Source organism: Pipistrellus hanaki (genome assembly GCF_964339955.1).
Source record: "Pipistrellus hanaki genome assembly, chromosome: 14".
Taxonomy (NCBI): Eukaryota; Metazoa; Chordata; class Mammalia; order Chiroptera; family Vespertilionidae; genus Pipistrellus; species Pipistrellus hanaki.
The window spans coordinates 22,374,608-22,386,687 of NC_140516.1; the positions used below are offsets into that span (position 1 = coordinate 22,374,608).

Genomic DNA, 12,080 nt, shown 5'->3' on the forward strand with positions numbered 1-12,080 from the left:
ATGTATTTCCCACTAAGAGGACATCCGGCTATATCACTGCTCCGCCCAAATCAGGAAATTAATAATACATTACTACCATTTAATTCTCAGACTCCAGGTGTTGCTGATTGTTCCAGTAATGTTCCTTGTGACAAAAGGAGGATCCAGTACAGAATCACAAACTGCCTTTAATTATCATGCTTCCTTTGTTTCTTTCAGTCCGGACCAGTTCTTTAGTCTTTCCTTGGCTTTTATAACCTTAACACTTTTACACATCATAGTGATTTGTCGATGGTCCTTCAGTTAGTATTTGTCAGATGTTTTCTTGGGATAAGATTCTGGATATACAGAAATATCAGGCCGAAACCTGTTTGGCTCAGTGGATAGAGCGTCAGCCTGCAGACTGAAAGGTCCCAGGTTCGATTCCGGTCAAGGGCATGTACCTTGGTTGCAGGCACATCCCCAGTAGGGGGTGTGAAAGAGGCAGTTGATCGATGATTCTCTCTCATTGATGTTTCTAACTCTTTATCCCTCTCTCTTCCTCTCTGTAAAAAATCAATAAAATATATTTTTAAAATAACAAAGAAATATCACTGAACTGATAATGTGTTCAATGCATCCATTAGGTGGCATATAATTTTTATTCATCCAATTACTGATGATGTTCACTTTAATTGCTTAATTAAGGTGGTGTCTACCAAGCTTTTCTATTGTAAAGTTACTTTTTTTTGTTCCCCCTTTTGTAATAAATACATATTTTGTGTGTGAGAAGGGGGGTACATTGTAACATTGTATTTTATTATTGGACTTTCAATTTATTCATTGATGTGTTTATAGCAAGATAGACTCAGGTTTCTCTGTTTTGTTCAATGCATCATAATCTGTCAATATTATTGTTTATTTTCAGGTTCAAATTGTCTCCAGTTTGGCCAACAGGAGCACATTAAAGATGGCTTCTGTGTTTTTTGACAGGTCTTCATAAAAAAAACTCCCTTGCTTTGTGGCATAAGATATTTCAGACGTATCCTGTACTTTCCAAGCCCCAGACCTGGAATCAGCCATTTCTCCAAGGAATGCTGATTCTTTTTAATGGATATAATAGTTAGAAGACATGATCTGGGTTCTCGGTATATTCACCACAATTAGAGTGTTGCTTTTCCTAGCTTTCCTCATTGGACAGAGCTACATACATGCACATATTTTGACATGTATTTCTTAATCTCTGTGTTGAAAACCATTTCACATCAGTATATCCAATTCTAATCCAACATTACAGAGTTTATTCCACATATTTTAAGTCCTTTCTCTCACGGTGAGAAACCTGTTTTCTATTATCTTTAAAGTTTTTTCTTCTTTCATCAGTCTCCCTGAAAGCAACCATTTTCTCATCTTTTTTACTTCTTTTTCTCCTTGTGGGCAGCCCTTTGCCCAGGAACACTCTTTCCCGTTCAGGCTTTAACTCCCCATGCCTGGTTGCTCTTGCCCTCATCCCATGTGGACACCCTTTTCAGCACCTGTACTCTGACACCCAGGGCCAGCTATCCCTCTGCTCGGATGCCCTTCTTACTGGGTTCTGACATGCTTTTCTGGTCACTGAATGTGTGGATTGCTTCTTCAGACTCTGACTCCCATAGCTGGGCCATCCCTCTAATGTACACACTTGTCTTACTCTACTCAGATTCTGATACCCTGCTCACTCTACTCAAGCCTGACTCCCTACACCAGGGCATCCCCTGAGCAGAGATCTCCTTTGACCGCTAGGCTTTGTTCCATATGATCTGTCCTCAGTCCATTCAGACCTGTGCCAGACAGCTCTCTCACTCAGCCTCCCTGTCCTCTGGCACCCAGCTGTGGCACACCACAGCTTCACCCCCCACCCCAGCACAGATGCCCCACTTGGCGAACTCCATCTAATGGCTCCAAGCTGAACTGTAAGAGGAAGGAGAGAAAAGGCAAAACGGTTTATTAAATTACTAGAGGTCTGGTGCATGACATTTGTGCACTGGGGGGGGGGGAGTGTCCCTCAGCCCAGCCTGTGCCCTTTAGCAATCCCTCAGTCCAGCCTGCTCCCTTTAGCAGTTCAGAAGTTCCTTGAAGGGAGCGGGCTTAAGCTGTCAGTGTACATCCTTAGCACTGCCAAGGAGGGGGGAGAGGCTCCTGTCACCGCAGCTGTGCTTGCCAGCCATCAGCCCAGCTGTGGCTGAGCAATACTCCCCCTATGGGAGCGCACTGAACATCAGGGGGCAGCTCCTGTGTTGAGTATCTGCCCCCTACTGGTCAGTGTGCTTCATAGCAACCTGTTGTTCCACAATTGTGTCAATTTGCATATTGCCCTTTTATTATATAGGATTATATTAAAGTTGTGCTCTGAAATGTTTTATTCAGAGGGTCGATTTGGTAATTACTATAATGAAAGTCAGAAAAAACAGAATTTGACATACAAGAATTACTTTATTAGATTTTTTTTATATTAAATGAGTTTACTTATATGCCCTGAACTATCTCTGCTGATTACTTTAAGATCAAACAAGAGATCAAGAGACTAACAGTTCCAAGTCTATTCCAGATGATAGCATGCTATAAACTATTAGCTCAATATCATCTCCTATTTGATTTTGTCATTAAAGATGGTTCTTGTATTTGAGAAGGATGAACCTTTACGTATGTTCTTAATGTAAAGCCAAAAAAATTGTAGAAAGAAAATTGTAACTTGACTTTTTCTCCTTTTTTAAATAGAGGAATCTTCATTTTGGCTGCCCTTATTTGGCAACATGTGCTGCCGATTAGTTGCCCAGCCAGCTTGTATGGCTGAGGATGCATTTGCAGGATTTCTTAATCAGCAGGTTAGCGGATCTTTAACTATTCTACAGTAATTATAGCTCCAGTTTAGATCTTAATCCTAATATTGAGAAGTATTTTTTTAGAGTCTTTTAAAAACAGTTTTCTCATTAGACATAGTCTGGGGAATTGGTGGGAGGGGGGGACCTGGGGATGAGAAGGGAGGGTCTAATGCCATTTGGATGGCTTAGGAGCTACCTCTCCAGGTTCCTCTGCTTCGTGAATTGCAGTAACGGAATAATCAGCAACAGAGGCCTCCTTGTGGAAGCTGATGAGGACTGCTCAGCACCTTTCTCGTAAGGCCTTGCTGGCAGGCAGCTTTTGGCACAGTGTAGGCCTCTGAGCTTCCAAAGCGGCCTCTGTGCCATCTACTCCTGATTTATTTATAACCATAGTTATTTATATTCAGTAAATAATTAATTATGGGCTCCAATGAATCAATAGCGTTTTCTAAAAGATTCCATTAAGAGGAAAGAAAATTTGCATTCTTACAGGGTCGTCAACATTTTCCAGTGCTCTTAAGAACAGTAAGGGAAAATTATATTTTGAATACCAAGTTATTTTTATAACTTTTCTGAGTCAGTGAATTGCTGTGGAATTCTTAGTACTCATTTTTAATAGACAAGCTTTTTAAAAACTTCATTGATTTATGATTTTTATGTGTGTAAATGTTATGTGGTAATTATTACCTCCATTTTGCTTATTGAATGCTTTTGAGAATTCCAGACCTTTATTCTCTTATGTTAAGTTACTCTTTAATTCTCATTAACTCATTATATAGTAAATTAATGGGTAACTATCACATTAAAATTTTTTAAAAACTAATTTAACTTTGATAATTTAAGTATTTTGTTGAATTGAGGGTTAAGATGATGAATTATGTTTTAATGTTGATTCTTTCTTGATTTTTCCCCCCAGCAAACGTTAGAAGGACTGATTAGTTGGAGAAGGTTGTATTGTGTTTTGAGAGGAGGTAAACTCTATTGTTTTTACACTCCAGAAGAAATTGAAGCTAAAATGGAACCAGCTTTGGTAGTGCCCATAAATAAGGTAAATAAAATGCTATTTTGAAAATAAAAATATAACATTTAATGAAGTTTGTCCATTTCCATACAGTTTATATTGTTGCCATCTTATAAAGAAAAGGGAAGTACTGCTAAAAATAGGTTAGTTTATAAAGGGAATTAATCTTAGTTTTCTTTCCATTATAGGGCTAATTTGGTAAAGGAATTGCTGTATATTTCCTAAGAAAACTTAGTTATTGGAAATATATACCAGTAAATAGGTTTTAAAGCAGAGAATATAATTCCACATTAACAGGATTTTAAAATTTTCCATGAATTTACTTAAGAGATTATATAAACATAAATTGTTAGCTCCTGTTACAGTGATACTCTCTCTAGTTAATATTTAAATGAATCCATAAAAAGACATTTTGGAGTGGGATTGACGGGCAATTGTCCAGCCTTCTCTCAGAACATGAAAGCCTGACAGTTCATTTAGAATACATGAGTGCTTACACTGCATTAAAGAAATAATACTCACCACCTAGAGAAGCTATCAAATACAAACACACACACACACACACACACACACTCACAGTCACACACTCACACACGGGTTTGATACAAAGATGATTAAAATTTACTAACGAAATTTTTATCCATACATCTATAGGAAAACTTTCCACAGTAAGCCAAACTTACTTGCTTTATCCCAGGATCTTAAATTTATCTTCCTCTTATCATCTTAGTTTAGTGTTTATTGGAGGTCCCTCCTTGCCCCCCTTTTTAGCATTCCTACTAGAAAATATTATAATGGCATTTCTAGAGCAGAATGTCAGCTTTTCTTTCTAAAGACAACTTAATTCTTCCGAGTTGTTTTAATTTGCCTTTGGAGTGGTTGAATTGAAATATATGATAAAATATGAGCCTTCCCAGCTGTTAACTCTACATATTTCACTTGTTTTTAAATTTTCTTTTGGAGGAAAATTTAAGTGATATGTCCTGAAAAACATAAAAATACTAGTTTGTTAATTTATAAGGACTTGAATTAATTTCTATGATCTTTTCCAATAATAACATAAGGTCTTATTTCTATCCTACTTTTAGAACTTACACTGCTTTTTACTTAAAGAAAATCCTTCAGTGAGATCTTTTATTATATAATTAAGTCCACCTAATATATCTGTTTTGTGTATTGGAAATTTTGGTGATGCTATTAAATAATATACCTCAATATAACAACATAGTGAGTTTATTTTGGTTTAGAAAATTAAGTTTATGAAAGTACAATTTTATTATTAGAAAATTGATATAATTTTTTAATTACTTGCCAACCTTTTATTTTGTTTTCTTTAAGCAGCATTTACTTTTCTTCACCTTATTAGTCTTCTGAAAATTCCAAATATTCAGAAAAGTTGAAAGAATAATGAACACCTGTGTACCCTGCACTTAGATTCTTTATCTATTGTTAACATTTTGCCACATTTGCTCTCTCTCTAAATAGTTTAAATTTTTTTCTGAACCATTTCAATGTAAGTAGCAAAAAGCATAACATTTTTTCCCCTATGATATTTCAGCATGTTTCTCCTAAAAACAAGGACATTTCCTTAATAACAATAATATTATTAGCACACTCAAGACAATTATTGTTGATAAAATACTATTATCTAATATATAGAGAAAATTGCCCCAATCATCTTCAAAATGTTCTAATTTTTATTTATTGTTTTATCCCAGACCCCATCAAGGATCACAAATTGCATGTGGTCACCATGTCTTTTGTTTGTTTCCTTTTCATCTAAATTGTGCCCTTGCTGCCTTTTTCTTTTTTCTTTTTGTCTTCCATTACATTGACATTTTTGAAAAATCCAGGCCAGTCCCCAAATTTGCATTTGACTAATTATTTGACTAATTATTTCCCTAGGTTTAAGTTACATTATTTAAAATATGTTTTTATTGATTTTAGAGAGAGAAGGGAGAGGAAGAGAGAGAATGAAACACTGATGATAGAAACATTCATTGACTGCCTTCTACACACCTACTACTAGGGATTGAGACCACAATTTGAGTGTGTGTCCTGACTGGAATTCTGAGTTCATGGGACAGTGCTCAACCTACTGATCCATACTGGCCAAGGCTAGCTTATATATTTTAGATATTTTTGTCTAACCTGTTTAGCCAGCTAGGTAGTAAAAATCGAAATCTATGAATTTTTTCTTATCAGTTGTACAGTAGAATATGGATAATAATAAACCAAATTAAAATGTAATTTAAACAAATACATTTAAAGTCATCTGTTTCATTTGAAAATAGTCTTCATTGAATTCCTTTTACTTTATCACAGTTCTTTAAGATAGTCAGAGAAGGCTGAAGTCAGCCCTGTTGTATCGGTATATTGTTTCTATTTTCAAGTGAAGAAATATACTCAGAGGAGATAGAACTTGTCAGGCCAATAAGAAAGATTATATAGCTCACTCTCTTTGTAATGTGTAGAAAAAATAATCAGGCTCAATCCCCAGCCCTAGTAGGGGCATGTTTGGGAAGCAATCAGAAGGCAACCAATTGGTCTGTCTTCTCACATTGATCTTTCTCTTGCTCTCTCCCCCTCCCATCCACTCGCTCTGAAATCAGTGGAGGAAATATTCTCAGGTGAGGATTAACAACAACTAAAACACAAATATTTGTGGGCTGTGTTTCCTTTTCCTCATAGATTTCTGGACTAGATTTGGAAGCCAAAACTTGACTTATTCTTATCTCCATACTCACTCTGAGTCAGTTTTTATAGTAAAAAGTAGCTCTGCAATGAGGTTCTGATCCTGAAACTTCAATCTACTTCTAGATGAACTGATTTAGGACAGTTATCGGGAATTCCTCTATTGTTGTAGATAGTATATCTTTATTTTCTTGTCTGATGGCAACAGTCTAATTCCTGAAAAGTGCTTAACAATGTTTACATGGCTTGACTTGAATTTACCTTTTTCAATTGTGATAATATAATAATAGGTCTGATAACCTAGCAACTAATAGGATTTCTATTTCTATTATTAAGATGACTGAAATCAGCATACTTAGAAATCCCAGTGGTGGCTCTGCAATTGACCATTACAAATTCACAGGAAAATGATGAATTTAGTAATTTGTATAAACTCGTTTTAGACTTGGGAACAGCACAGGTTATCTTTGACCCTGAGAACTGATGACAGATATCTCTTATTGTTTGTGACTTTTGTCTAAAGTACAAAAGAGAATGGAATATTAAACTCTGATGTAAGATTAAGGTTGGGAAGGTTAATATCATTTACTAGTACTTGCTAATCTCAAAGATTATACAGATGGGAAAGCCTTCCATTCTCTAGCTTTGCAACATTGTCATCCTAATTTTTTCCCAGCGTGAATTCCTGCCTTTTCTCTATAGAAACTTTCTTTCTTCACTTCCTACTTCTACCTCAGGTTTTCTTTGAACTCTTCTATACACCTGAAAACTCCACTCTTAACAGTAAGTCCCACTGGTCTCCTTGTTTACATGTGTCAAATATTAACTGGGTCAAGACATTTATTTGTTAACTTATGAAAACACAACTGTTATATAATTATATCTCCTATTTAAAATAATTTAGATTTTTTTTTTCTTAACTTATAGAATTATTCAAATTTACAGAAAAGTTGAAAATACCTTTGTGGACATGTGTATATCACCTAGATTCAGTAGTTAACATTTTGTCATATTTGCTTTATCCTTTTTTTTTTTTTTTTAAGGGGGCTAACTGCTTTACATTTATCTAATTTTTAATCAGCTTTATGGTGATAGAATACATATAAAATAAAATTCACCAATTTAAAAAAATACTATTTTAATGCCTTAAACAATAAATTTAAAAAAGAATATTGAAAGAAAGTGATTGTGAAAAATACAGAAATAAACTATATGTGTCTTACTCGACTCAAAAAAGTACCTTTTGATAATTTTGGCAAATATACAGTTGTAGTGTAATCATTGCTACAACCATTGCATTACAGTTTTTGTTAATATTTTTTTGGTGCACAGTTCTATTCAGTAAATTTTGATTATTCAGTAGTGTTATCAGCAATACAATAGTGTTAACAATAGTCACCATGTTTTATAGATCCTTAGACCTTATTCATCTTCTGGCTGAAAATTTATAAAGCCTCTTAACTATTTTTTTCTGACCTATTTGAAATATATAATACCATTATCACAGCTAGGCAAATTAACAATAATTTTCTTTTATCATCTAATATCCAGTTTATGATCAATTTTTCCCATTGTCCCCAAAGTATTTGTTTAGCTTTTACTTTCAATCTAGGATTATTTAAATACTAGAGGCCCAGTGTATGAAATTCGTGCATGGGGGTGTGTCCCCTCAGCCCAGCCTGCACCCTCTCTAATCCAGGACACCTCAGGGGATGTCCTACTGCCAGTTAGGCCCGATCCTGGGGACATACACATAAAATAAAATTTTCCCATTAGAAAGGCTCCTAATCGCTCACCTTCCTGCCTGCCTGCCTGGTCACCCCTAACTGCCCACCAGCCTGATCATCCCTCACTCCTCTGTGTGACGACCTGATCACCCCTAACTGCCCCACCTGCTGGCCTGGTTGCCCCTTACTCCTCCCTTCCCCTGCCAGCCTGGTCACCCCTAACTGCCCACCAGCCTGATCATCCCTCACTCCTCTGTGCGACGACCTGATCACCCTTAACTGTCCCACCTGCTGACCTGGTTGCCCCTTACTCCTCCCTTCCCCTGCCAGCCTGGTCACCCCTAACTGCCCCACCTGCTTGCTCGGTTGCTTGGCTGTCCCTCAGTCGTAAATTAGGTCCAGAGGCTTGATTAGATTCTTTAAATTTTTTTTTTTACAAGAATATTTCCTGGATATGAGAGATACTTTATAGAGCATCCTTTTCAGAGATACATGATTTCAGGTGGTCTGCTTATTGACAATGCTGGGTTAAGGTGGTGACCACTAGCCCCCCAGAATATAGGTAAGCTTTCCTCTTTACAGTTAGTAGTGTAAAAGTGATACTTTGTGATTGCCCTTGCCTGAATGAATCGTGACCTTGCAGATTGCATATGCTTTTCTTATACTGTGCTTCTTATACATTAATAACTGGCATTCTTTGTATTCTTTTTGAGGACTTTTTCTCATCAAGTAGGAATGAATTACAATCCCTCCTGAAAAGACAGGATAAATGTTTAATGTTTAAATTGCCAGTTTTCAGAGTAAATAATGGGTATTGCATATTGGTATTATATTTTCAATATGTGTTGGAGTGATGTTATCCCTCCAGAAATAACAAAGGAATGTCCCCAAGATTACAATAAACTTACAGCTTTTTATCTACGTGGTGTTTTAAATTACTTGATTTTCAAACATAAGGTCCATGTTTTGTTTTTGTTTACTTTGGAAATGTTTAAGGGATACATGCTATTAAAACAGAAACTTTGATAAATGTCAGCATGACATTTTTCTGATATGTAGGTCAGGTAAACACCAAATAAAACTTTTAAGGATAATGTTTTGTTTTTTTTTAGTTTTTAGTATATTTCCAATGCTGAGTCTCTAAGATCTTTTTGTGCTTAATAATGTTAAATATTAAATGCAAATCAGAGTTCCTTTCTTTTGATTGTCTTCTCTCATGATTTAGAAAATAATAATTTTGCCTAATGCTACTTTAAAATTACGTGAAAAACATACATTTTGCAGTTGCTAAGGTATATTAATAATAGTCCTGTTATTTTGATCACAGGATTTGTTCTTTAACTATAATTCTTGTCCTTTTAAATGGCATTTCCTGTAAGGCTAAGTCAGTTCATTAATTTTCATAGGGAGCCATCTGTGGAAATAGTCACATTAAGGAAAGAAAAGCCTAAAAGCTATTCCCCTCTTCTTTTCAATCCAAATTTGAAAGGATGATTTACTTCAAAGTGATTGCTTCAACTTCAAAAAACTTCCTTTGAATGTTGTTAAGTAAGACATTCTCAATAAGGGGTACTTAACTGGAGCCACTGAATCTCCTATGCATTGTAGAAAGCATTTTATTAACCAAAGTTTTACCCATTGCCAATAGGGTGGGGAGTGAAATGGAAAAGAAGTATGGGCCTTTGAGATCAATAGTCTTTTCTTGATTTGAAATATTATGCATCACTTCATTTTAATAAATAAAATCTCTACTAAACAAGTCAATAACACTACTTGGGGCAATAGAACTTTGTTAAATTGTCTTGAGTTTGCTTTTAACCATTATTTTTATCATAGATCCTAGCAAGCAAAATTATTATAAAGCACATGGGATTTTTTTTTGAAGTATTTTAGTCCTCTTAATGTCTGAACCCTATCAACTATTAATACTGACCTTTATAAATATAGCAAAAAATGATTTTTCCAATCACCTTTTCTTTTAGTAGGAGTTTATGTCTGATTTCATTGACATAAATTGAAAGTAATTATATCACACTAGTACTAATTATACATAATGCTTGATTTAATTTATGGTTATACTTTACATATTTCAAACATCCCTTGTCATATGTTGTGAACATATGCTTTGTTATTAGAATATATATAAGGACTAAATCTTTATTTTAGCAACATTGTTATTGTTATTGTTATTGCTATACAAGGTGTCCCATCTTTGGCTACTGTGAGCCTCATCAAGTTGGTCCATTTGATAAAACCCTAGTAATCTTTGATTTCTGGTAGGACAAGATATTCCAGGGTCATTCTGTACATTCCCTGACCCAGGCTGGGGAATCGGCCATTTCTCTAAAGAGCTGTGATTCTTTTTAGAAGGAAAAGGTATTTATAGACCACAATCTGGGTACATAGTAGATTTTTTTTTTTAAAGTCATGTAGTCAAAATTCATAAATCTGTCCTGATCTAATACTTTTCCATCACCATAGATATGAAGCATGCAGCATATTTATAATTCAAAATTTTGAACAACCTAGAAGAAAATTTCCTTTGACTTCAGAGTTAATTATATTTTGTTACAAAATTGGTTTCTCAAACTATATTTTTATTGACTTGGGTTGGCCTTGGAAAGTTGTAGTTCAATATGTGCTGGTTAACAAAAGACGAGCCATCGAGGATTAAAATTTCACAGAGAATAATCTCAAGTCTATCCTCAAATCAATACAAATAAAGACTCCTAAATCAACTAGAAAGTTTGGGATTATCAAAAGCAGGACAAGAAATTCTGACCTTGGGCAGAGCATAAGTTTCCTCATCTATAAGTTAAGGAATTGAATTAGACACCATCTCTGGGATCTGAGTCTATCGATGTAAAACTTTTATCTGAATTGTTCTTTTTCTTTCTCATTCTCCTATTCATTAAATATCTTTCAGTCATTTAGCAGAAATAGTGGAGGCAAAAGTACCTAACTCCTTTCCTTTTATACCTGCTAACAGGAGCTACTTCCATTACCTCTACATTGTGTGAGCATGTAATGATAACAGTTCTAAAAGTCACTTTCTGCTTTCTAATCTATTCTTTGTTTGAGAAGTGAAGTCCTGAATAATATTATACTTTGCCCACACTGAAAAATAGCTTGCATGAACTTTCTGACATCAGAAACTTTTTAAAATCACTTTTTCTTTGCCATGCAGCTTTTTTATTTAAACATTTCCCATTAGTTAAATTAATTTGGGTGATAAAATATAGAACTTAATTCAGATTATCTAATTTGTGTTCATTAGCATCTTTTAAAATCCTCTCGTGTTTAAAAAAATAGTATTTATTGTTATCAGGGTTAATGAAGTGTATATAGTATTTATATATTATTGTTATATTCTCTAAGAAGGATATATGTGATTTAATCAGGTTTGCTACTTAGCTATTTTCATTTGAAAAGATACTTTGGTATTATTTAAAAATGTACATATCTATATATATGAAAGGCTAAGCGACCATTGCATCTGAAACAACCGAATGGATTACCGAACAGGCTGTGTCGAGCATCCAGGCCGGCAGGGGGGTTAGTGAGGTTTAAAAATGAAGTAACTTGAAATATATTTTATTGATTTTCCACTTTCCCTCCCTCTTCCTTCTATGCTGTCTTCAGTCTTCACTCCTCCCTCCCTCCGCATATGCAAATTAACTGCCATCTTTGTTGCATACTCGTTCCGATTGGCTGGTGGGCATGGCTGGTGGATGTAGCAGAGTGATGATTAATTTGCATATTACTCTATTATTAGGTAGGATGATTAGAAGAAAATCTTGCTTATGTGTCTCACATATA

General features: G+C 35.0%; 1 protein-coding gene across 1 annotated transcript in view; it reads left to right on the forward strand.

Moving 5' to 3' along the window:
* RTKN2 (rhotekin 2) overlaps positions 1-12,080 on the forward strand; it is a 69,282-nt gene that overhangs the window by 43,564 nt on the left and 13,638 nt on the right. The window contains exons 9-10 of the mRNA XM_084903962.1: positions 2,716-2,822; positions 3,736-3,867. Of these exons, the coding sequence (XP_084760088.1) occupies positions 2,716-2,822; positions 3,736-3,867 (239 nt within the window). The remainder of the gene's footprint in view (positions 1-2,715; positions 2,823-3,735; positions 3,868-12,080) is intronic.